Source organism: Coregonus clupeaformis, chromosome 20 (genome assembly GCF_020615455.1).
Source record: "Coregonus clupeaformis isolate EN_2021a chromosome 20, ASM2061545v1, whole genome shotgun sequence".
Taxonomy (NCBI): domain Eukaryota; kingdom Metazoa; phylum Chordata; class Actinopteri; order Salmoniformes; family Salmonidae; genus Coregonus; species Coregonus clupeaformis.
The window spans coordinates 1,843,853-1,869,892 of NC_059211.1; the positions used below are offsets into that span (position 1 = coordinate 1,843,853).

The following is a 26,040-nucleotide window of genomic DNA, read 5'->3' on the forward strand; positions in this document are numbered from 1 at the left end:
AATTGATTAAATTATTATTTTCCCTCATCAATCCACATAATGACAAAGCGAAAACAGGTTTTTAGAAATGTTTGCAAATGTATTAAACATAAAAAAACATGAAGAGAAAATGTACATAAGTATTGCTATGAGACTCGAAATTGAGCTCAGGTGCATCATGTTTCCATTGATCATCCTTGAGATGTTTCTACAACTTGATTGGAGTCCACCTGTGGTAAATCCAATTGATTGGACATGATTTGGAAAGGCACACACCTGTCTATATAAGGTCCCACAGTTGACAGGTCATGTCAAGGCAAAATCCAAGCCATGAGGTCGAATAAATTGTCCGTAGAGCTCCGAGACAGGATTATGTCGAGGGACAGATCTTGGGAAGTGTACCAAAAAATGTCTGCAGCATTGAAGGTCCCCAAGAACAAAGTGGCTTCCATCATTCTTAAATGGAAGAAGTTTGGAACCACCAAGACTCTTCCTAGAGCTGGCCGCCCGGCCAAACTGAGCAATCAGGGGAGAAGGGCCTTGGTCAGGGAGGTGACCAAGAACCCGATGGTCACTCTGACAGAGCTCCAGAGTTCCTCTGTGGAGATGGGAGAACCTTCCAGAAGGACAACCATCTCTGCAGCACTTCACCAATCAGGCCTTTATGGTAGAGTGGCCAGACGGAAGCCACTCCTCAGTAAAAGGCACATGACAGCCCGCTTGGAGTTTGCCAAAAGGCACCTAAAGGACTCTCGGACCATGAGAAACAACATTCTACCAAGATTGAACTCTTTGGCCTGAATGCCAAGTGGCAGGGACTGGGAGACTAGTCAGGACCGAGGAGAGATCCTTGATGAAAACATGCTCCAGAGCACTCAGGACCTCAGAATAGGGCGAAGGTTCACCTTCCAACAGGACAATGACCCTAAGCACACAGCCAAGACAACGCAAGAGTGGCTTCGGGACAAGACTCTGAATGTCCTTGATTGGCCCAGCCAGAGCCCGGACTTGAACCCGATCGAACATCTCTGTAAATAGCTGTGCAGCGATGCTCCCCATCCAACCTGACAGAGCTTGAAAGGATATGCAGAGAAGAATGGGAGAAACTCCCCAAATACAGGTGTGCCAAGCTTGTAGCTTCATACCCAAGAAGACTCGATGCTGTAATCGCTGCCAAAGGTGCTTCAACAAAGTACTGAGTAAAGGGTCTGAATACTTATGGAAATGTGATATTTCAGGTGTTGTTTTTTATACATTTGCAAAAATTTCGAAAAACCTGTTTTTGCTTTATCATTATGGGGTGTAGAGTGATGAGGGGGAAAAAAAACGATTTAATCAATTTTAGAATAAATAAATAAATACTTTCCGAATGCACTGTATGTAGTGCATTACTTTAGACCAGACACAGCCTTGCCTGTCTGCTACATAATAACAGATAAAAGTCTTAGATAATAGTCTTAAAGGAGTCTACACTTTTCTTAAGTCTCTTAACGGGGTTATCTACAATCAGAGTCTCTGACAATTCTGTGAAATCTTGGCTCTGTTCTCTCCTGGGAAGATTCACATTCCTTCACTAAGGCTTAGAAATGTGCCCTGCCTGCTCTTTGAAGTTTGAAGGGAATAGAGATGTGAAGTTCTCATGCGTTTGGGATTTGTATAAAAAGTTTCAGCTGGTGAGGATGGAGGATGATTTGGATGATGATTGAAACATTGTTTTTCCAATGCCATTGTCATAAAGGGGAATTTAAATACATCTCTTATATGAAATGTTCTGTTTGACAGTGATTTGATGACAGGTCTTGGCTTTCTCTCTGGTGAACTCGTGATTGGGATGAGACTAGAGTGACCTTGGAATTTTCCCTTTAAAGCAATTGCAATTTGGGAGACTCCTTCGCTCATCTCTCTCCTCTCTCTCTCCTCTCTCTCTGTCTGTGTCTCTCTCTCTCTCTTTTTCTTTCTCTCTCTGTATTTTATTTATCTCACTTTGCACTAGGAAGTAGGGTGCCATTTCAGATTGGCCCCTACTCTGTTTGGCGTTTCCTCCTCTCCCAATGCCTCCCGTGCCCCGTGAGGTTCCACTCCCTGGCTCAGAGTTACGTTTGGTGTCAGTGTTGTGTTTGAATCTGTTTTGGGCGTGTTTGGAAATGCTGCACAGCCCTGGATGCCTCTCCTCTCCCTCTCTCCCCTCTGTGCCTTAATTAGGAAGAAAAGGGAACAGACAGCATTTTGCTGTGTGTGGAATGGAACCTAGCCCACTGCCAAGTCACGTTCAATGTGAGGAATAGCATCCTAGCGCTCAGTTCTTTCCAGTTTGAGCAAAGCCATACAGGCTAGCCTGGCTAGTGTAGCCTAGCATAGGACATGTCCAGTAGGACCAGGGATGGGAATGATGGCCAGTAAGGAGAGATTTCAATCTTTGCGGAGTTACGCTAAATGACACAACATACGAGCCATGTGCTTTCTATAAGCAGATAAGGATAATGCATAGGGGGATTAACTAACCCTCTCTGCCTCTCTCTATTTCTTTCTCTCTCTATTTCTTTCTCTTTCTTTCTTTCTCGCTCTCCTTCTGCTCTCTCTCCCTCTACTCCCCCTCCCCCGCTGTTTCACATAGGTCATGTTTAAATTGCACTGGGCTCCAAATACTTTAACTTGATAATTCAACTAATAATATCCAAATGGTCTTTCTCTCCTCAACAGCATTCCCCAGACTCCAGACACACACACACAGACACACACACATACACACCCTGTCTAGCGTTTAAAGGGGGAAACTATTTCGTTACATCCCTACATGGACCTTTAGGATTTTCCTAGGATTTTTGACGTAATCTAATTTTGGGATCACTTATCAGGAATTGATAGTTATCTTATTGCTTAACACATCAGGTGGACATATTTATTTTTAAAAATGTTATTCATGTTTTAGGCATGGGAAAGCCCTACCAATTTCTTACTTGAGCAGATGATTGAACTCATGCCCTGTTTGTACAAAGGTTCAACGCATGGCTGTACAAAGATGTGAACGCTTGGTTGATTTCTCTGGAGTAATAAAGTGTATGTTTCATATGGTAGGCTATGTGTGGGCTGAGGACTGCGCCGTACATTGAGACAGAAACAACAGAACGTCATCATCGCTTATAAGTTATTACTCAGGAGCACCACTACTGAAAACATAATATAGAAAGAGTTATAAAAATGAAATACTATCTAAATGTACAGGTAGCAAATAAACATACCAATACTCTATATGATTTACACACGTTTAGAAATGATAAATAGATATATCACGCCAAAGCAACTTAAAGTACAGTGAGTGCGTACGTTTTTGAATATGTGACCCTAGTGGGAATTGAACCCATAACCTTGGCGATGCAAGCACCATGCTCTTACCAACTGAGCCACACAGGACCACAAAACTGCATCTTCTTGATTAACCAATCCAATTGTCTTACTATATGGTGTACTGATGTCAGATGCCCATATTGATACTGCATATGTGCATGTATGAGCAACTCTATCCTGACATCATGATTTTTATTTTATCTGCAGATCGTGAGGACCAGTCCATTCTTTGCACGTGAGTTTAAAAAATCACATTTGACACTTTACACTACACACTTTACACTGTACATTATACACTATACGCTATACACTTTACACTTTACATTTTACACTATACAGTACATTTGATCCTAAAATACACCTTTTTCTCCCCTCATTTTTCCTAGACGTCACATAGTTGGATGAGGGAGGGGGGAGGAGGTTTGGGCAGGGGGATGTTGAACAGGGAACAGTAACAGTTATGTAACCCATTACGTAAACACACACTGTGTCCGAAATGACATCCTCTTCCCTATGGGCCCTATGGGCTCTGGTCAAAAGTAGTGCAATGCGCAGGGGGCTCTGGTCAAAAGTAGTGCACTACATAAGGAATAGGGTGCCATTTCGGTCACAGCCACAGTTAAACAAATGAGATACCTCTAACGTCAACATTACCTTTTTCCAGCCTGCTACTGCTCTATACTAACACACGGTGGTCTGTCTGGTGGGAATTAACACTTTGGGGACAACTGTGGTGAAAAGTCTGATTGGTTTGATAGTAAGGCTGACAGGAAGTTCAGTGGGTATTTTGGTGAATCTTAGCTGACATGCTCATGTCATACAGATGTAGGATTTTAATTTGAGACAGTTTGCTACAGCAGGAAAATAATCCTGCAGCAACAGGAAATGTGAATTATTATGTGGATTATAATAAACATTTTTGCAAGGATTGATAAATGTTTCGTTTATGGCAAATCAAGTCTGAAACGTCAAAGTGGAAATTAGAAGCCATTTTTCAAACTAAAATACACTACATTGTTTGCATTTCCTGCTGTACATGACAATGCTAAGCAACAAAATATTGATTAAATTAAGATCCTACATCTGTATTTTGTGGGAACCATTATCCAGGGAGTTGTGGGGTTAGGGGTTAGCCCTCTTCTCCTCTCTTCTCCTCTCCTTTCTACTCTCCTCCCCTCTTTCCTCTCAGAGAGACAGGAAGTGTGCCCTGTGTCCTGATTGGAAAGAGAGATTAGTTTTTGTTTGGGCTCCATTTTGTTTGTTTACTCGTTGCAGAGCAATTATTGAGAATCTCGCTGGGACTCTGGGAGAGAATTGGAATCTATTGTCTAATTCTAGTTACTATATAGGCTAGGAGTTGTCAGGTCACACATTCAGGAACATCTCTGGGCCCCAGTTCTAGGGGTTTTAGCTTGTCAGGTCTAATACACATAACACAACCCAATACACTTCAGCACCTCTTGGCATGGTGTTTGTCTGGTGCCTATTTACAGTAAGCCCTACTCTACAGTAAGTCAGAGCACCTTTCCTGTCAAGCCTCCAGTGGACCCAGTAGAGGAAATGGGAGGGTCCCTGTTTAAGTAGACTGCCGTGGAGCTCTGGGCTCCTTCTGTTCTAAACTGATTGATGCCAGGATGCAGCATTCTCTGATCACATTGGACTCACTTCCTGAAGTTTTTCCTGAACAATTTTTCAGAGAAGGCTTATTTGGAGAAGTGGGGTTTCATTTTCCTGTTTGTTTGTTGTAGTCAGGGAGGTTGGTGATGCAGTGGGGGTGTGGTTGGAAACAGGCAAGGTTGGAGCTATAGGGTTTAAAATTCTAGAATCGTTCCAATGTTTTCCCCATGTTTTTCCAAAATCCCTGTTGAAAGATTCCTGGAATCAGTAGGGTAAAGTCAGGGAGGACATCCTCCAACAGGGATTTCTGAAAAACCTGGGAGCTTTAGGAAAAGTTACCAGAATTTTTGCACCTCTATTTGGGGCTGTGAGTCAGGTCAGCTAGGTATAAGCTTAGTGCTGATCATACTCTCTATCCATATATAGGAGAAACGTACGCTACAGGGAATGTCATGTATGACATGCTCATAGTGTGTATGAAATTACACTGATGTATTATAAAAACACATGAGCCAGGGACTGACTGTATTGTCTCCATAGTAGACAGGGGTTAGACCTGGTGATGATAGCATTACTTTGTAAAGTATATTGATAAACATGACATAGCACATGTCATAACACGTCATGGCATACATAGCCAACGTAGCATCTTAATTTGATCACCCTGTTGCAGGATAACTTTCCTGCAATGCAGGACATTTAAAAGTTGTAGTGTATTTGAGGTTTAAAAAGGCTTCTGAAGTTTGTAATTTACACTTAGAAATGTCAGACTTGATGTTCCCTTACGAAAAATGTATCAACCCCTACAAAAATGTCCATTAATTATAATCCACATAATAATTCACATTTCCTGTTGAGCTGGAGTATTTTCCTGCTGTAGCAAACTGGCTCAAATTAAGATCCTACATCTGTATGGCGGTAAACAATGTACTGTACCATCATCTTTTGAAGTCGGGAGTCTTTGATTTTAATTTCTGCATTTGCTATGACAATGTAATAGCATTTATATGATGACGCTGTTTATAACAGGATTGCATAGGCTTTGTGACAGACTCCTCTTATAAATAGTTAGTTTTATAAGATGCATTTCACATAAAAGTTGGAACATAGACAAAACATAAACTAATGGACTGCTGTTAGGGTGTAGTATGTTGACAATATCGTGTTCTACACAGACACACACTGCAGTGTCCTATTACATTGATGAATTTCTCCTCACAATCCTTAGTTACAACCAAAAGAAGAATGCATAGGAAGGAGCCACATAGCTGACTAAATCCTTGCTTGGGGTCTTGACATCTCATTTATATGGATCATCTCTTTCTCTTTATAAGAATTAGAGTGTAGGAAGAGACCTAGCATCATTTCCAAAAGTGAACCAGACCTGGGTTCAAATACTATTCAAACTCTTTCAAATACTTTGAGCGGTTGCTCTAGCCTGCCCAGAGTGCCAGATGGGCGGGGGTTTACTGTTTTGGGACTATTCTATTTTGTCCAATAAGCCAGGCAAGCTCAATCAAGCACAGACAAAGTATTTTTAATGATTTTGAATAGTATTTGAACCCAGGTCTGGAATGAACATGGCCACCCATCCTATTCCAAAGCCCAGGATGCTGACCAGCGATCCAGACCAGTGATCCACGGTGGCCACCCTGACCCTGGGATGGTTTAAGACGTAAACTGTGTTAGAAGAGGAATCCCCTCACTTAGATATACAGAATGTGAGGTCTCTGTCTCAGAGCCTATAGGTCTCTCAGAGGCTATATCCAGGGATGATGGAGTTCTGTGTTTTTACAATGTGTTGAGGCCTGGGTAGTGTTGTTCTAGACCTGGTGTGAGGACTGACGCTGTAAGAGGTGAGCTGAGGCCTGTATGTGTTGATGCATAGAGTTAGTGTAGTGTAATTTTAGGTTTTTGTATGAAGTTAGTGTTGGGCCTGATGAGAGTTTTGGTGTGTTGTATTTCGGTGAGGTATGAATGTTGTGACAGAATTTGATGATAACATTCATAAGGGATGTAGGTCTTCGTGGGAGTGTAGTGTTCTTTCAGGCCTGATGTTCAGTATTTGCTGTAGTATGAGGTTAACACCTTGTATAGTGTGAGTGATATAGTGTGAGTTGAGGTCCTGTGGATGAGTTACATGAAGGATCTTAATTTGATCACACTTTTGTTGCTGAGAATTTTCCATCACCTCAAGAAATGCAGATGAGCTTCGTAATTTACATAAATTCACTGAAAACCCACACTAACACAAGGTTATATTAACAATATTGCACTTTTCATGTAGCCTACTTTTGGCCAGCTAATAGCATAACCACCAATCAAGCAACATTATGGACTAAACGTTCAAATTATTATTTTACTGTGACAATATAGTTCAAATTAAAAACGTACATCTTTATGGTGGATACAGGATAGATTCCTGGCCGCCCACCGGCCCCATGACAGACATCCTCTGGTGGATCAAACAAACACCTCTCCTTTTATGGAGTTGTTAGAGCCAGCTGGACGCTAGGCTGGGATCATTCAGACAGCAGCATTGCGTTTGGCGTCTCCAGCATTTAGAGATCAAAGGTCAATAAATACCCTCCCTCATCCTTCTGTAGTTTCCTACCTCTGTTAAATATGTCCAATACCCACCCTTGGCCTTCTGGTTTAGAGCTGTAGGATATGTCTTATACATGTGTACCCTGCTTCCTTAAGCCTCAAAAACACTGGATTAGGAATGCTGTTTTACCTGGATCTGCCTTCAGTGTACATGGGTCTTTCCAGGTTATCAGACCTTTCTTTGGACCCACTGATCCAGTAGTGGGTCAGTCTGACCCTTTAGTTTCCTTTTATTATGGTATAAAGCAGTAGGGTAGGGCTAATTATTTGTTAGAGAGACAAACACACACACACACACACACACACACACATTCACACAGGAAAAGGTTGGATGGCATTACATTATTTTGGACAATAACAATAACATTGTGCTTGGGAGTTGATGTTGTTATTTCACTCAGTCACTCACGTGGTTCACATTTCAATTAAAGTGAGTTATTGAACTGTGAACAACCTGTCACCTCTCTCTCTCTCTCTCTCTCTCTCTCTCTCTCTCTCTCTCCTCTCTCTCTCTCTCTCTCTCTGTTCCCCCTGTTCCCCCTGTTCCCCTCTCCAGTGGGGAGTCTGGTGCGGGGAAGACAGAGAACACCAAGAAGGTCATCCAGTACCTTGCTCTAGTGGCCTCCTCCCACAAAGGCAAGAAGGACACCAGTGCTGTAAGTATACTGCAAATTACAAAGGTTTTTTGTATAGTTTTTGTCATTGTGCCGTCAATGCCAAGTGGCCATTGTGTGTCAAAAGTGGGGACCTACCCAAGCCGGTTTCCATGCTCTAAGGGAGACTTGGCCAGTGTGTGAGGAAACTGCCCGGTTGAATGATAATTCTGTACCGCAATTTCCTCCAAATAGACACAACCAGGAGCATTTGTCCACGTGAGTAAAAAAGGGAATGCCCCAAGTGTGTTTTGTGTGTGGTGGTGTGTGCGTGTTTTCTCCTTGAAAAAAGGATTGCATGCGAGAGTGGCTCACTGACTGAGTTTTCTTTTTTGGTAAAAATACCTCAAATATTTCTGACAAGATCCCACTGCTATCAAGTACCTCATCTCCTTTGTTGTTGAGCTCAAAATAAGACATTTAAAATGTACCATAACATGAGCAATATCATCCCATATCCCCATTGTATAACAGTGCGCTCATAACTGTCCAATACTACCATGGACCTAACAACTACAAACTGCATGACAGTGATTTGTTAAGTTGACATGCAGCCCTCTCCTCCAAATACAAAATGGTAGATCATATGTCAGATTATTGACTTTATATTCCCCCTGAGATTGGTTGTTATTGTTATGTCGTCCATGGTTTTCCAAAAACACTCTTTCACTGCCTGGGGTTGGAGCCCGGCATTGAAACGTTTAACCACCATCACAGATCAACAGAGCACAGTGTGAGCATGCCCATCTACCTTTTCCTGTCTATTAAACAACATCATATTATGTCACCGAACCCCCCTACCCTCCTGCCATTTTGCCCTGTGGGCGTTGTGGCAGCGTCTTGCTCCTCCGTAGCGTTACACAGTAGTTGTTCCACCACTTTTGATGACTTGCACCAGTGTGGAGTTTTTGAGACACCATGTGACCTACCCATGACCTTGTGACCTCTGACCTTTTCATCACAACAACCAGCTCTCTCTCTCTTAGCCCCTGATTAAAAAACATGAATTTTCAGACAGCTCTCTCCTGTCGGAATCACGCCTGAGTGAGATTCAAATAGTTGGGGATAGGGGGTGGGGGGGAGAGGGGGGAGGGAAAGTAATAGTCATCATTGTACAGCAATGAAGGGATTAACTTCCAGGTCAAGGGTCAAAATATGTGTTTTTCTTTGCCATTACCCCTCAAGACCTTCACGCCTCAGGGATCGTTCCTCAGGAGATGCAGCGAAGCCCCATCATAATTTCAATGTCCAGCCTACTCTACTACCCACTGGGAACACACAAGTTGAATCAATGCTGTTTCCACGTCATTTCAATGAAATTACATTGAACCAATGTGGAATAGACGTTGAATTGACGTCTGTGCCCAGTGGGTACTTAGTATGAAGTGATGTATTGGCCATGCAATTTAATTAGTATGCTAGTGTGGAGATTAAAATGTAATTCATTTTTTAGAAGCCTACCACCAGCGGTGAACTTAATATGCCTGATTTAGAACTAGAATGTGTCTCTCTCTTCTCCTCCCACAGCATTGTCCTTCCTCCTCTCCTCCTTTATCTCTCAATTTCAACAGCCTGTTAAAGACTGATCCTTCCTGTCATCTGTCATTTCCCCTTGCAGTTTCATTTTTTGTCTCTTTCTCTTGGGGACTGTCTGAAGCAAGCAGGACCTTATTTTCCCTGCTGAAATGTAAAGGATCTGGTTGCTACTCTCTTTTCACTCAAATAACAGTAACTCATTCTGTTTCAAATCCATTAACTTGGGTGAGGTTTATCTTTATTTGACTGGTATTCTGCTGGGGATTTGTCAATAAGAAGATTAGGTTGATGAGTCTGTGTTAGTGTTATCATCAAATAGTTTTCTCATAGACCTAGATCTGAAAGGCATGTGACTGACAAAAGTGTTCACAGACACCTCTGAACTCCAGTTAAATCATTTACCTTATTTACCTTAATTTGCCCTGTGGTTTTGCATAACATTGTCCTGGTTTCAACTCTCCAGTCTAAAAACCCTCATTGACAAAACAGGTGTAAGGACCACAACAAGCTATCATTCTCGGATAGTCAAGATGGGAGAGGTTAAACCATCAACCCCCCTACCCCACCACAAGCCAGAGGAGCCTTGTTAAGTGTGTTTGTGTGTGTTTGTGCGCACGCGCGCATTCCCGTGCGTGCGTGTGTGTGTGTGTGTGTGTGTGTTCGACAGAAGTATGTCTGCCTCTGACCCGGCCGGTAAGCTAGCGCAGGCCCTTTGATCAAACTGCATAGAGCTAGCTACAACAATGGGGTACCTGGCTCTGTTACAGTCACACACACACACACACACACACACACACACACACACACACACATACACACACACACATACACACACACACACACACACTGGACTGGGTGCATTCCAGAATCACAGATCCTATGTAGGTCCTGCACAGATGATCAGATCTGTACAAAGCCTAGAGAAATGTAAAATATTTGATTTGTAGGAAGCACCTCTCTCTAGAAATAACATTCCTGTCATCTCTGCGGACCTGGAACACACCCGCTGCCTACCTACTAACCCATACACATATACCCACCCTCTGCTCTGGCCCCTCTCCAGACCAGCAACACTCTGAATCTACCACCTCCAGCCACTCCCTCTTCACATCCTTCCCCTGTCCCAGCCAGCAAACACTCTACTGGGCCTCATTTTAACAATCAGGCCCTAGTTGTCTCAGTTTGAGGCAGATTAGTAGTGAAATAAGTCATGTTGGTAGGACGTGTCCTCAGTGCATAGAGACTAATAGGGGATTAGATGTTCTGGAGTAGTGGGTGCTGCCCACTCAGTTATAATGATATTAGGCCCAGGCACAGTATAGATATACACAGTGTAGAGATGATATAGGAGTCTAAACTGTTGAAAACAACTGGGTTTGTTGTTTTAGGATCTATTTCTTTCTGTTCTTTCTATCTTTAGAAAATGTTCTTTTTTCAATGGACTTTTGTAGGGCTTGTGCTGTTGTTCCAGCCTTCATTTTACTATTCTATTCACAAATGAATAATGTCACAGATTTAGTTTAATGTTTGTCATGATGATGTTATCTCCAGGGGGAGCTGGAAAAGCAGCTTCTGCAGGCTAACCCCATCCTGGAGGCCTTCGGAAACGCCAAGACCATCAAAAATGACAACTCTTCACGATTTGTGAGTTTACCTTTCGCAGATGCAGACACGTAGGCCTAAAGTATTTAAGTGGGTCACAGAGTAGTGTCCACTTTTCATTAATCAATTCATTGATTAAAAATATTTATTAATGTAATTTGTATAATGACCATATCTTTTTGTGTTACATTCATTTGACAGCTGGATGTATACTCTACCACATTGTGTAACATATGACCTACTGTAATCCTGGTGTACCTGTTCCCTTTAGGGTAAATTCATCCGCATCAACTTTGACGTGACTGGCTACATCGTTGGAGCCAACATTGAAACCTGTATCCTTACACAGTGTTACATAACTCTAAACTGGGGGATCCAGGTTCAGAAAAGCTGTTTTTGTGTTCACTACCCTGGGAAAACAGCTACAGTATCTCCTGTGACTCCTGTGTTTGAACAGTAAACATGAACCCAGGCCCAAACCTGCGGTATTGTACTGTTGACACATTCCTGTGAGAAGTGTCATGGGTTCTTCTGTGACCGACGGTAAACACTGGGGAGGTCGTTGGCACCTGCACAGTGACAGTCTAACAAATGTTGTCACTCCAATAGGTCTGGAATGGAATGATGAGATAAGAAATGTTTAGGTTGGAATGATGTATTTGGGTCATGTTGTTTAAAGATGTTTTGGTGCAGAGCCCTATTTGTAAAGGTGCATACATACTGTAGCTACAAGTTGCTGAACCGTCCATGTTATCACATACAGGTTGCCAAGAACGGATCAGAAATTGTGACAGCGGTGAGATAATGAAGCTCCAGTGTTGGCGGAATCATCTAATATAATGTATATTCTGTGTATAGTTCACCATGTGTATTCACTGTAAGATAAACAAGTAGCCAAGCTTGGTTGTAAATAAGTTTCTTTGGAATGTTTTCCTCTCAAGCATTAACTTGAAACTCCATCCAAAGTATTAGAATGTATATCCTTAACGGCTGTTTTCAGACCTGCTGGAGAAGTCTCGTTGTATCAGACAGGCCAAGACAGAGAGAGCCTTCCACATCTTCTACTACATGGTGGCTGGGGTCAAGGACAAGCTACGCGGTAAGATCTGGGTTGTGTTCCAAACAACATCCTATTCTCTATGTAGTGCGTTACATTTGACCAGGGTCCATAGGGCTCTGGTCAAAAGTAGTGGACTCTGTAGGGAATAGGGTGCCATTTGGGATGTAGATCTGGGTTCCTGATCAACATGATTGTCATGGTGGAGGAGAGATTTAATCTGTAATGCAGGACAGGCAGTTGTGGAAGTACCCCCTTTTCATCTCATCGACCCCAGACAACCAGAAGCAGAATCATTCTGTACACGATCAAATACAATTATTTCTAGATTTGCACACGATTGAACAGAGCTCGAATTTCTAGAACGCTCCACTCCATCAATGAAAACCCTGAACTGTTGGTCTTCCAGAGACGCTCCTGTACATGATTGAACGTAGAGCTTGAATTTCTATAACTGTCTGCACTCATCATTGAACACACTGAATCTTTGTCATTCCAGAGGAGCTTCTGCTGGAGAACTTCAGCGCCTACCGTTTCCTGATTGCGGGCCACGTCTCGATCTCGGGCCAGCAGGACGACGAGATGTACGAGGAGACCATGGAGGCCATGAGCATCATGGGTATCACTGAGGAAGAGAGGACAGGTACTGTATCAATCAATTAATTTGTCAATCCATCAATTCAACAAATCACCACAAAAAGTCCTGCATGTGGCCATGAACATCATGGGCCTCACCAAGGACAAGAGGATAGGTAGTTTATCAATCAATCAACCAACCAATCAATCAACCTATTCATGAATTGAATCAACTAATCAATTAATTGATCAATCAATCAATTATTCAGTCACCATAACAAGTCTTGCATGAGACCATGCATAGCATGGGCCTCACTGAGGATGAAGGGATAGATAGGCTACAGTACAGGGCCATTCTATTCAATCACCACCACAACAAACTCTTCATTACTAGGGCAGTTACACTATACTGTATATATTATATGATATAACTTTCAGGAATAACCAGGCTATGACTTGGGTCTAGAGTTTTTTCTTCTAGATCACATGGTTAGGATAACCCCCTGGCCCCACATCAGCACGTCAAATACATTAGACACAGGACAGTAGGTGGGCAGATCTTAGATAGCTAATGGTGACTGACTAGCTAGGCTGACAAGGCAAAGAATATGGCATGTCATGGCGGCCATTTTGATTTGTCCCTGTACTTACTGTAATTGACCTGTGCTGTCTGTGTCCTCTAGGCATCCTGAAGGTGTGCTCCACAGTGCTGCAGTTGGGAAACATAGAGTTCAAGAAGGAGAGGAACCAGGAGCAGGCCACCATGCCCGACAACACAGGTTAGAGAAGGACATCAGATGGCAGATAGTGAACAAGTTTTGTATATGTTATGTTGTTATTTGACATGGTATGTAGTATGTTATTAATGTGTAGGACAATATCACATTTACTTTCTTTCTGAAATGGGTCTTTGTTTCTAACCCCTCCAGCGGCTCAGAAGGTGTGCCACCTCCAGGGCATCAACGTGGTAGACTTCACCAGAGCCATCCTCACGCCTCGCATCAAAGTGGGCAGAGAGGTGGTGCAGAAGGCCCAGACCAAAGAGCAGGTACATGTTGCTTTGGCAGGCTGAAATTCAGACAGTCCTGCTCGCCTGTTTCCCAGACTCAGATTTGATCTCCTGGACTAAAAAACATATTCAAAGGAGAATCTCCACTAAAAGTGCTTTTTGGTCCAGGAATAGGCCCTACTGCTGGGTGGAATTTGAGACTGTTTTAAACTATGTTTAGTTTTCAGTTATCCATATTTTATACAATATCCCTGTGTTTCTGTTTCCTTCAGGCTGACTTTGCCATCGAGGCCTTGGCCAAGGCTATGTACGAGCGTCTTTTCCGCTGGCTGCTGGCTAGGGTCAACAAGGCTCTGGACAAGACCAAACGCCAGGGAGCATCCTTCTTGGGCATCCTCGACATCGCTGGCTTTGAGATCTTTGAGGTGAGTGAGGGGATTTATGTGATTGCATGGAAGGATTCATAGGATTGTATGTACGGTATCTTGGATAAGACTTGGGCTACATGCTATATGTAAAAGTTGAGCTATTAAGATGAAGGGAAAGACTTGGGGGCCTAGCACACAACCCTGTGGCACACCAAACTGTCTTTAGTGAAAATGCATGTTTTTCCCCCTTCTTCTCTCCCTTCTCTTGCAGGATAACTCCTTTGAGCAGCTGTGCATCAACTATACAAACGAGAAGCTGCAGCAGCTGTTCAACCACACCATGTTCGTCCTGGAGCAGGAAGAGTACCAGAGGGAGGGCATCGAGTGGAGCTTCATAGACTTCGGCCTGGACCTGCAGCCTTGCATTGAGCTCATTGAGAGGCCGGTGAGTGGGGAGACTGTAAAAAACACTCTTTAGGTGTAAAATGTATACATTCAAGACATTAAATAGATACAGATTAAGCCTAGTCCTTGACTAAATAGCATTCTCAATGTAGATTATACATTGAAAGAGTTCAGGTCTAGGCTTAATCTGTGTCCTGGAAACCTTTCCTAGATATAGTATATTAAGAAACCAGGAAAATATTTATTTGAGTTATGTTTTCTCCACAGAACAATCCTCCTGGTATTCTGGCCCTGCTGGATGAGGAGTGCTGGTTCCCCAAAGCCACAGACGTCTCCTTCGTGGAGAAACTCATGAACACCCAGGCCAGCCACATGAAGTTCAGCAAACCCAAACAGCTGAAGAGCAAGACTGAGTTCTCCGTGCACCACTATGCTGGAAAGGTGTGTATCTAGCTTCTTTGTGGTGCTGTGTGGCTCAGTAAGAGGGTAAGAGGGACAAGATTGTGGGTTCAATTCCCACAGGGATCACATACAACTACAATACATGTGTGGTGTTTTGCCTGTAGGTGGACTACAATGCTGATAATTGGTTGACAAAGAACATGGACCCTCTCAACGACAACGTCACAGCACTGCTTAACAGCTCCTCCAACACGTTTATCCAGGAGCTCTGGAAAGATGGTAAGTCCCCCTGGACTCCAGTTAGTAGTTGCTTTTTTAGCATAGAGATGGAGTCTCAAGATGGATGCACATACCCTTTAATTTTGTGTGACTATCTCTGATTGAAAATATTGCCTCCTAAGCGGGGTAACCAGATCTATTCCAGCATTAGCCAACTCGTGTCATGTTTGGCATACAGGCTACCAGGCTATGAGACTGCCAGTGTCCTAACCTAACCCAACCCAAATCCTAAAACAAACACCCCTCCCTGTCATAATGTGCCTCAGCGGACCGCGTGGTGGGCCTGGAGACCATGGCCAAGATGTCCGACAGCTCCATGCCCAGCGGCTCCAAGACCAAGAAGGGAATGTTCCGGACCGTGGGTCAGCTCTACAAGGAGTCCCTGGCCAAGCTCATGACCACGCTGCACAACACCCAGCCCAACTTCGTCAGATGTATCATCCCTAACCACGAGAAGAGGGTAGGCACCAGGCATAGACATTATTCACACTGTGGCCATTGTTCAGTAGAACGTTCAGCTGTGACTAAGGTCTATTAGGCTGCAAGGCGAGGGAGGTTCCCTTCACCCTGTTGCCAGTGTTTAAGTGGAGTGGAGAAACACACTTGATTCAATTTTAATTATGTTTGATTCAATTCAAGCCTACCTCAATTCACTACTATTGTTTCCCTTGTAGGGGCATTCCTTTTGAAGTGTAGTGGTTTGTTGATGCAGAGGGAGAGGTGCAAGCAACTCCCTCTATAAAATTGTAAAACATACCATATTAGATTAGCGGCAAGACGTCCTGTTTGTCTGATAAAGGCAATTTAGGACATTTGAATGGAATTCAGTGTTTTCCCCCCCAGTTGTGAAGGAGTGTTAAGTATTTTGTTCTCCAACTGCATTTTCTAAATTTTCACTTTCTACCGTAACCTTTTTAGAACAAATCTAAAGAATAACTTTGACATACTTATTTCTATTCGTAAGGTAAGGAGCCGTAAATAATCTCGCCCTTACTTTAGTGTTTGCTGTGCTTGTGTGTTTGTAACAAATTGATGAAGTTTGTATACAATATGTAAAGAAAATGTAATCATATCCATTGATCCTATGCCCTGTTCCTATATCCTGATCCGTTGTCCTCAGGCGGGGAAGCTGGACGCCCATCTGGTCTTGGAGCAGCTGAAGTGCAATGGTGTGTTGGAGGGCATCCGTATCTGCCGGCAGGGATTCCCCAACCGAATCCTCTTCCAGGAGTTCCGTCAGCGGTGAGTAGACTTGAATGGAAGAATCTGTTGCCTTGGCCTGGTTAAACCAGACTATACTATTGCCTATCCAGTGCATTCAACATCGAAATGTATCACACATAGCCTGTGGTAAACATTTCTCTTAAATCAGACTTTCTCTCTGTCTCAATATTTTCACTTTACAGTTACGAGATCCTGGCAGCTAGCGCTATCCCCAAGGGATTCATGGATGGCAAACAGGCGTGTGGTCTCATGGTAAGAAAGTGGAGCAATTTCCAAACCCTAGCATCAGGACTTTCATAATATCAAGTCCAGCAATAGAAAACAGCCTTACATATTCTCTTCTCTGAAATTCTACCAAGACACCAAGTACCAAGATAGAAACCAGGTTGGTAGAACTCTACTAAGATACCAACTCTGCCACATACCAAGCTACACTGAACCGAAATATTAACGCAACATGTAAATTGTTGGTCCCATGTTTCATGAGCTGAAATAAAAGATCCCGGGACGGGACGACATGTCCCCAGTGAAAGCTGCGCCCCAGGATCATTACACAGGTGCACCTTGTGCTGGGGACAATAAAAGGCCACTCTAAAATGTGCAGTTTTGTCACACAACACAATGCCAAAGATGTCTGAAGTTTTTAGGGAGCGTGCTATTGGCATGTTGACTACAGGAATGTCCAGCAGAGCTATTTCCAGAGAATTTAATGTTCTGAAACAAATCCAAAAATGTCCCAGTTCTTCCATGGCCTGCATACTCACCAGACATGTCACCCATTGAGCATGTTTGGGATGCTCTGGATCGATGTGTACGACAGCGTTTTCGAGGTTCCCGCCAATATCCGGGAACTTTGCACAGCTATTGAAGAGGAGTGAGACAACATTCCACAGGCCACAATCAACAGCCTGATTATCTCTATGCGAAGGAGATGTGTCTCACTGCATGAGGCAAATGGTGGTCACACCAGATACTGACTGGTTTTCTAATCCACGCCCCTACCTTTTTTTAAAGGTATCTGTGACCAACAGATGCATATCTGTATTCCCAGTCATGTAAAATCCATAGATTAGGTTCTAATGAATTTATATCAATTGACTGATTTCCTTATATGAAATGTAATGCAGTAAAATCTTTGAAATTGTTGCATGTTGCGTTTATATTTTTGTTCAGTATACATCATCACTTCCCCTTTTCTCACATTCCCTTCCTGTCTCATTTCCTGGTTCTGTAGATTAAGCACCTGGATCTGGACCCCAACCTGTACCGGATTGGTCAGAGTAAGGTCTTCTTCCGTACTGGCGTGTTGGCCCAGCTGGAGGAGGAGAGAGATCTGAAGATTACGGTGGTCATTATCGCCTTCCAGTCCCAGGCTAGAGGTTTCCTGGCCAGAAAGTGAGCAATGGCCTCAGAGTGTTGACACTGCTTTAATACAATAAAGCCTTCAGTCTATATATCAATCAATCAATCACATTTTATTTATAAAGCCCTTTTTAAATCAGCAGATGTCACAAAGTGCTATACAGAAACCCAGCCTAAAACCCCAAACAGCAAACAATGCAGATGTAGAAGCACGGTGGCTAGGAAAAACTCCCTAGAAAGGCAGAACCAGGCTCTGAGGGGTGGCCAGTCCCCTTCTGGCTGTGCCGTGTGGAGATTATAACAGTACATGGCCATTAAGGCCAGATTTCTCTCCAAGATGTTCAAACGTTAATAGATGACCAGCAGGGTCAAATAATAATCACAATGGTTGTAGAGGTTGCAACAGGTCAGTACATCAGGAGTAAATGTCACTTGGCTTTTCATAGCCGGGCATTTAGAGGTTGAAATAGCAGGTGCAATTCTACCCAGCTAACAAAATGATGTCCTGCGAACGTCCCCTAAATGTTAGCGAATGTCCAGGGGACGTCGCAATGTAACGTTCCCAGGACAGACGTTTGTTCTATTTTTCTGACAGTTCTGGTTCTGAAAGTGCCACTATGTATGCTGTTATTTCCACAGTCCACAATTGAAACTGAATCAGTGAAAATGGCTTTTATGAGCCAATAAATGCTACATTACAGTGGTCAATGTTGGTTCCGCTCCTATGTTCTAACAGGGCCTTCGCTAAGAGACAGCAGCAACTGATGGCCATGAAGGTGATCCAGAGGAACTGTGCTGCCTACCTCAAACTCAGGAACTGGCAGTGGTGGAGACTCTTCACCAAGGTAGAGTTTCAACAACATTAACTAATCAACTCACTCCATTAATTGATGTCTGTCCTAGTTACAAAGGAAATCATATTTTGACTTTGGTGGCGGATGCAGTGTTGACAAGTCATGTCGTCCTGACTTGCAGGTCAAGCCTCTGTTGCAAGTGACCCGCCAGGAGGAGGAGATGGGCCTGAAGGACGAGGAGTTGCAGAGGGCCAAGGAGTCTGCAGTGAAGTACGAGTCAGAGCTGAAGGAGATCACCCTGAAACACACAACGGTATGTATGGGGGACCAATCGCCACGAACACCCCAGTCTATGTGCTTTCCACAATATTTGTAGGGATTGTGTTGCCATTGTTCAGATATTCTTTTGAATTAAATTACTATTGTAACCCTTTTCACCCCTTTCATTGCCTCGTAATTTAAACCATCACATTTACATAAGAAGTGTTTTGAGATAAAAACATTAACACTCAAGAAAGTTTGGTGTACCACAGGGTTGTGTGCTGGGCCCCCTACACATTTATTTCTATTAAGCTCTCTTTGCTTTTTCTCTGGCTCCTCTACTATCCAGATTGTGGAGGAGAGGAACGCGCTGCAGGAGCAGCTGCAGGCTGAGACCGAGCTGTTTGCAGAGGCGGAGGAGATGAGGGTGCGTCTGGCCGCTAAGAAGCAGGAGCTGGAGGAGATCCTCCATGAGATGGAGGCCAGGTTGGAAGAGGAGGAGGACCGCGCTCAGGCCCTGCAGGTGGACAAGAAGAAGATGCAGCAACAGATGCAGGTTTGTTTGAGCTTTTTTTTCCTTCTATGTCTTTCACCTTGACTTTGTATTTTGGGTTTTTAGTTTGGGGTGTGTGTTGCTTAAGCTTGTGCCAGTCATGTTAAGTCATGGTGGTAGCCTAGAGGTTAGAGGGTTGCTGGTTTGAATCCTAAGTCTGGCAGTTCTTCTTGGTTTGTTTTTAGGACCTGGAGGAGCATCTGGAGGAGGAGGAGGATGCCCGTCAGAAGCTGCAGCTGGAGAAGGTAGCTTGTGAAGGCAAGATCAAGAAGTTAGAGGACGATGTCTTAGTGATGGAGGACCACAACACCAAACTGTTAAAGGTCAGTACCATGTCTCAGGCATCATATGAGATGCATTGTCAAGGCTATGGGCCATTTAAAGGAACATTTGTGTGTTTTCATCTATCAAGAGAGACTAATGGCTCAGTTACAGTATCATGTCTCAAGCATCATAGAAGAAGCATTGTCAAGTCTCTGGGCCCATGAGTCCATTGGAGATTTGATAATGACAGTTGATCTTTGCCATTTGTCCACTCAATCAGCGTGTGATGAAAGCAGGTGTATGACGTTGAGGATTTACCCTGTTTGTTTACCTGTTTGCCATGTTTACCCTGTTTTAGGAGAGGAAATTAATGGAGGAGAGGCTAGCAGATTTCAGCTCCAACCTGGCAGAGGAGGAAGAGAAGTCCAAAAACCTGACCAAGCTCAAGAACAAACACGAGTCGATGATCTCTGAACTTGAGGGTTCGTATCCATCTTTTACCCCATCCAGACATCAAATAAACCACTCTCAATGGATACCACACCTATTCAGTTATCAAGCAACAATGCACATCTTTGTCCATACAAATAGTGGCTTTGAGGGTTTTCCTGACCATGTGACCTGACCAGGAAAAACTCCTGGCCATATCCATACAGTAGCATCCTATATCGTAACCACTCCGTGTCGTCCTTTAGTTCGTCTGAAGAACTTATTGAAGCTATTCAGCCACTACACACATCTTCATCCATAGAGTAACATCCTCTATCTTCCTCTATCTTTTGTCCTCTAGTCCGTCTGAAGAAGGAGGAGAAGGGTCGGCAGGAGCTGGACAAAGCAAAGCGTAAGCTGGAGGCGGAGTCTAGCGACCTCCAGGAGCAGATAGCCGACCTGCTGGCTCAGATCGCTGAGCTCAAAGCCCAGCTGGCCAAGAAGGAAGAGGAGCTACAGGCTGCTCTGGCCAGGTGGACCCCAAACACTGGATTTTATTTTAATTATTCTTTCCTTGTGAACCGAGTGGCACAGCAGTGTAAGGCGCTGCATCTCAGTGCTAGAGGCGTCACTACAGACCCTGGTTCGATTCCAGGCTGTATCACAATCCGGCCGTGATTGGGAGTCCCATAGGGCGGCGCACAATTGGCCCAGCGTCGTCCGGGTTTGGCCGGGGTAGGCCGTCATTGTAAATAAGAATTTGTTCTTAACTGACTTGCCCAGTTAAATAAAGGTAAAATAAATAAAAACTTCAGTTGTTTTAGAGATCCTCACATGCTACTGTGATAAAGCCCACATTACACTTGTATATGACCTCTAAAACACAGCACCAAATGTAACAGTACCATCTATTGATCTTAGCATCAGCTCAGAATACGCCTTATTTTATTAGTGATATGTTTTATTATCTTGAAATCATCCACAAACAACGTATTAACAATGTATAAACAACATATAAACAATGTTCATTACCCCCTTTTTCCCCTAGGCTAGAGGACGAGATGGCCCAGAAGAACAATGCCCTAAAGAAGATCCGGGAGCTGGAGGGCCACATCTCAGACCTTCAGGAGGACCTGGACTCAGAGCGCCAGGCCAGGAACAAGACTGAGAAAGCCAGGAGGGACCTGGGAGAGGAGCTGGAGGCCCTCAAGTCTGAGCTGGAGGATACACTCGACAGCACCGCTACCCAGCAGGAGCTCCGGTGAGTACAACTACTAGGCAGTGGCTCTGTTCCAATATCCACACTGGCATACCACTTAGTATGAAGCAATATATTCTTAGTGAATGCTAGTATGGACATTGGAACATAGCCATTTGGTCATTTGTCTGTATATTCATACAGTCTAGGGTAGTACTTGGTCTATTCAATCACTCATGCAATTCATCAACCATCATCTATCCATCCATTATTTCATCCATTCATCCATCTATCCACCCACTCACCCACCCACACACTCACTCACCCACCCATCCATCCATCCACCCATCCATTCATCCTCTCATCTCTCTGCAGGGCGAAGAGAGAACAGGAGGTGACCCTGTTAAAGAAGGCCATGGATGAGGAGGGTCGGACCCATGAGGCCCAGGTGCAGGAGATGAGACAGAAACACACCCAGGCTGTAGAGGAGCTCACAGAGCAGCTGGAGCAGTCCAAACGGGTAAGGAAATGTAGCTATACTACTAGGCCTGGTCAAGTGCCCAAAGTTCTGTCTCTGATTGTATAGCATCATCACTGGCCAGATTTAACATGACTCTAACTGACTACATTTTGAAGCATATGATAACTTCATGTGTGCATGAATCCATCTTCTACAGAACATGATACATTTTACCGTTCTATTATGGCAGCTCTATGTATTAGGATACGGAAAAATCTATATGTAGTAGATGCTGAGTAGGCAAATATATATTATACTTCCATTGACTGGTTGAATCCCCTTCGTCTCTGTGTCCCCCAGGTGAAGTCAAACCTGGACAAGGCCAAGCAGGCCTTGGAGAAGGAGACGTCGGAGCTGACGGTGGAGGTGCGCTCCCTGACCACGGCCAAACAGGACGTGGAGAACAAGAAGAGGAAGGTCGAAGGTCAGCTGAACGACCTGCAGGCGCGCTTCACCGACAGCGAGAAGCAGAAGGGAGAGCTGGGAGAGCGCTGTTCCAAGATCACTGTGAGTGACAATGAAGAGGAGTCGCACAATGATGACATCATTACACAGAGCCCATATGGTCATAATTCATTAAAAATGTGGACCTGCTGGCACACCCATAGACCCACGCAGGGCCCTTATTCTTTGTTCTTTGTAGAATGATAGAATGATATTAGTTATGTAGAATGACGCACAATGAAATAGATGAATGGATGAAATAGTTTCACTAAAGCTAGAAGAGATGCTGACTAATATCTCTTTCTCTACACAGATTGAACTAGAGAGTGCCACCAACCTCCTGAATGAAGCCGAGGGGAAGAACATCAAGCTGAGCAAAGATGTCTCCACCCTCAGCGCCCAAGTCCAAGACACACAGGTACAAACACACAACACATCCTATTTATTCTGTACTGCGTATTCAAGAAAGGATGCTAGCTAACATTTTATTTTCAGTGAGACATTAGCAACGGGACTCACTGTAACTGCTCTGTGTTGTTTAATGATGGTTTATGATATCCTGTATGTAACACTTGTTGCTCATTGGTTGGCGTTTGATACTGAACTTTGACCGTTGACTTTGTCTCTGCCTTCCTCAGGAGCTGCTGGCTGAGGAGACCCGTCAGAAGCTGCAATTCTCCACGAAGCTGCGTCAGATGGAGGACGACCGCAACAGTCTGCAGGAACAGCTGGAGGAGGAGGTGGAGGCCAAGAGGAACGTGGAGAGACACGTGTCCACCCTCAACATACAGGTCAGAGTTCACACACAGGGTCAGACACTGGGGTAAAATGGTAAAACCTCAGTGAGATGGATACTGCATGTCAAGAGATCCATCTTGTTACCATTTCAAGAGGACATTTCCTGTGCGTTATGTTCCCAAAACAAGAGATTGTAGTAGTCATTCAGAGTTAGCGTATTGGGACAGTCAAATACAGCATCCACTTAAGATGAAGACTAGCTGGAAATGAGAAGGTGTTCTCAGTCAACTAACCTGGTAAAATAACAGTTTAACAAAGAATAAAAACATGAAGAAAGGACGTTGATACACTTGTTTACACAATTTTCCTTGTGTCACCAGCTGTCAGACTCCAAGAAGAAGCTAGAAGAAATGGCCGGCAACAATGAGCTCCTGGAGGAGAGCAAGAAGCGTCTTCAGAGAGACCTGGAAGCGTCCAACACCCAGTTCGAGGAGAAGGCCTCGGCCTACGACAAGCTGGAGAAGACCAAGAACCGTCTGCAGCAGGAGCTGGAGGACATCCTCATGGACCTGGACAACCAGAGGACCATCGTCTCCAACCTGGAGAAGAAGCAGAAGAAGTTCGACCAGGTCAGTCAACCAACTGCAAAACTGGTTGACATAACATTATAATGATGGAAATGACACAATACCAACCAGTTTTGCCTGCTGGGTACAACAGACATATCAAAATGGCTGACACTAGTCAAAACAATTGTGACGCATGTTATGTTAAAGATAAACAGGGTGTAGGAGAATGTAAATAAGGAGAAATTGTTTACTTAAATCATGCATTAAAAAAATACTTCTCTTTAACTACTTTTTCTTCTCTTGAAAGTCATATGAGCTTACCTTCTCCACTTCACACTTTCTTCCAGATGTTGGCCGAGGAGAAGACCATCTCCAGTAAGTACGCTGACGAGAGGGACCGTGCTGAGGCAGAGGCCAGGGAGAAGGAGACCAAGGCCCTGTCTCTGGCCCGTGCTCTGGAGGAGGCCCAGGACAGCCGGGAGGAGCTTGAGAGAGCCAACAAGGCCCTGAGGACTGAGATGGAAGACCTGGTCAGCTCTAAGGACGACGTGGGCAAGAGTGTGAGTGTGGACAATCAACTTCTCTGGAATCTATGGGCCAGTTTCCCGGATACCGATTAAGCCTAGTCCTGGACTAAAAGGATCTTTCAATGGAGTCTCTTTCCATGGAGATTGAGCATGATTTTTAATGCAGGACTAGGTTTAATCACTATTTTTAAAATGGCAATGTTCTAAAACCACCAATAGGTGGCAGGCATGTCCACAACTTTTTCTCACCCACCCACCCCCTCCATCCCCTCCATCCCATCCATCCTATCCATCCTATCCATCCTATCCATCCCATCCATCCCATCCATCCTATCCGTAGGTCCATGAGCTGGAGAAGGGGAAGCGTGGGCTGGAGGCCCAGGTGGAGGAGATGAAGACCCAGCTGGAGGAGCTGGAGGACGAGCTGCAGGCTGCAGAGGATGCCAAGCTGCGTCTGGAGGTCAACATGCAGGCCCTGAAGGCCCAGTTCGACCGGGACCTGGTGGGACGTGACGAGATGGGAGAGGAGAAGAAGAGACAGCTCATAAAGCAGGTAGGGAAAGAGGGAAAACTGTAAAGAGGAAATGCCGCCATTTTGTTACACAGAAAAGGGGTAGGTTCATGGCTTAACTCTCCAGGATGTTCAAGCCACTCTTGAGCTATACAATAATGACATATTCACAGCAACAAATGATGTTGCTGAATTGAGCTTGTGCTCAGCCTTTGCTTTCTGCATGTGTGGTCCCCAGGTGCGTGAGTTGGAGACAGAGCTAGAGGACGAGAGGAAGCAGAGAGCCACGGCGGCAGGAGCCAAGAAGAAGCTGGAGGGAGACTTGAAGGACCTGGAGGGACAGATCGAGATGTCCAACAAGGGACGCGACGAAGCCATCAAACAGCTGCGCAAGATCCAGGTGAGTGGAAGTGAACGATGATACTGTAACACATGACCTTACAGTGATACTGTTATGTTATGGTTATGTAGCATTATGACAGCCTATTCCTTATTTAGTCACATGTAGTAAGTCTTATGTAGCCTTATGTAACTGACATTCATGGTGTAAAATGAATACAGCTAGTGTGAGATTTGGCTATGTCTTTGACAATACCCCTTATAAAGCATTATGAAAGCCTTATGATGCCTTATAATGTCATTATGTCATTCCATCTCCAGGCTCAGATGAAGGACTTCCAGAGGGAGCTGGAAGATGCCCATGCAGCCAGAGAAGAGGTGCTGGGTACGGCCAAGGAGAGCGAGAGGAAGGCCAAGAGTCTGGAGGCTGAGCTCATGCAGATTCAGGAGGTAACGTAGCCTGGCTCCCTGTAAATAGCATGGCAAAGTGTGAAATGACACTCTATTCCCTATATAGTGCACTACTTTTGACCAGAGTGCTATTGTGTGTGTAGGAGCTGGCAGCTGCTGAGAGGGCACGGAAACAAGCAGAGGCCGAGCGGGATGAGCTCTCCGACGAACTGGCCAGCAACACCTCTGGAAAGTAAGTAGAACATTTACTAAATTAGTGTGATGTTAATAGCATTATAATGCCTCTTGTATTTCACAATTGTTCCTCAGTCAAATGAGTGGAATTCATTGGAAACAGTGAATTGAACGCAGCATTAGATGGTGGTGTGGTGTAGTGAAGCATTGTGTGATTGATTAATTGATTGAATTTATTTGACAATTTGTAAAATTGGGCACTCCAATTAAGAAAATCATCAAGGATA

At 44.1% G+C, this 26,040-nt stretch overlaps 1 protein-coding gene across 3 annotated transcripts in view; it reads left to right on the plus strand.

The window, feature by feature from the left end:
• myh11a (myosin, heavy chain 11a, smooth muscle) overlaps nt 1-26,040 on the plus strand; it is a 43,120-nt gene that overhangs the window by 12,463 nt on the left and 4,617 nt on the right. For 2 of the 3 annotated variants that reach the window (XM_041838922.2, XM_041838920.2), the window contains exons 4-37: nt 3,532-3,559; nt 8,105-8,204; nt 8,397-8,420; nt 11,289-11,381; nt 11,611-11,674; nt 12,340-12,438; nt 12,896-13,039; nt 13,656-13,751; nt 13,902-14,020; nt 14,254-14,406; nt 14,621-14,794; nt 15,022-15,195; nt 15,321-15,435; nt 15,702-15,895; nt 16,556-16,677; nt 16,842-16,911; nt 17,894-18,054; nt 18,758-18,866; nt 18,997-19,128; nt 19,426-19,632; nt 19,815-19,952; nt 20,252-20,375; nt 20,684-20,855; nt 21,371-21,583; nt 21,896-22,040; nt 22,341-22,547; nt 22,798-22,902; nt 23,123-23,275; nt 23,603-23,851; nt 24,139-24,351; nt 24,659-24,871; nt 25,068-25,229; nt 25,490-25,618; nt 25,723-25,811. In XM_041838922.2, the coding sequence (XP_041694856.1) occupies nt 3,532-3,559; nt 8,105-8,204; nt 8,397-8,420; nt 11,289-11,381; nt 11,611-11,674; nt 12,340-12,438; nt 12,896-13,039; nt 13,656-13,751; nt 13,902-14,020; nt 14,254-14,406; nt 14,621-14,794; nt 15,022-15,195; nt 15,321-15,435; nt 15,702-15,895; nt 16,556-16,677; nt 16,842-16,911; nt 17,894-18,054; nt 18,758-18,866; nt 18,997-19,128; nt 19,426-19,632; nt 19,815-19,952; nt 20,252-20,375; nt 20,684-20,855; nt 21,371-21,583; nt 21,896-22,040; nt 22,341-22,547; nt 22,798-22,902; nt 23,123-23,275; nt 23,603-23,851; nt 24,139-24,351; nt 24,659-24,871; nt 25,068-25,229; nt 25,490-25,618; nt 25,723-25,811 (4,690 nt within the window). The remainder of the gene's footprint in view (nt 1-3,531; nt 3,560-8,104; nt 8,205-8,396; nt 8,421-11,288; nt 11,382-11,610; nt 11,675-12,339; nt 12,439-12,895; nt 13,040-13,655; nt 13,752-13,901; nt 14,021-14,253; nt 14,407-14,620; nt 14,795-15,021; nt 15,196-15,320; nt 15,436-15,701; nt 15,896-16,555; nt 16,678-16,841; nt 16,912-17,893; nt 18,055-18,757; nt 18,867-18,996; nt 19,129-19,425; nt 19,633-19,814; nt 19,953-20,251; nt 20,376-20,683; nt 20,856-21,370; nt 21,584-21,895; nt 22,041-22,340; nt 22,548-22,797; nt 22,903-23,122; nt 23,276-23,602; nt 23,852-24,138; nt 24,352-24,658; nt 24,872-25,067; nt 25,230-25,489; nt 25,619-25,722; nt 25,812-26,040) is intronic. The other variant, XM_041838921.2, reaches the window with a different exon arrangement.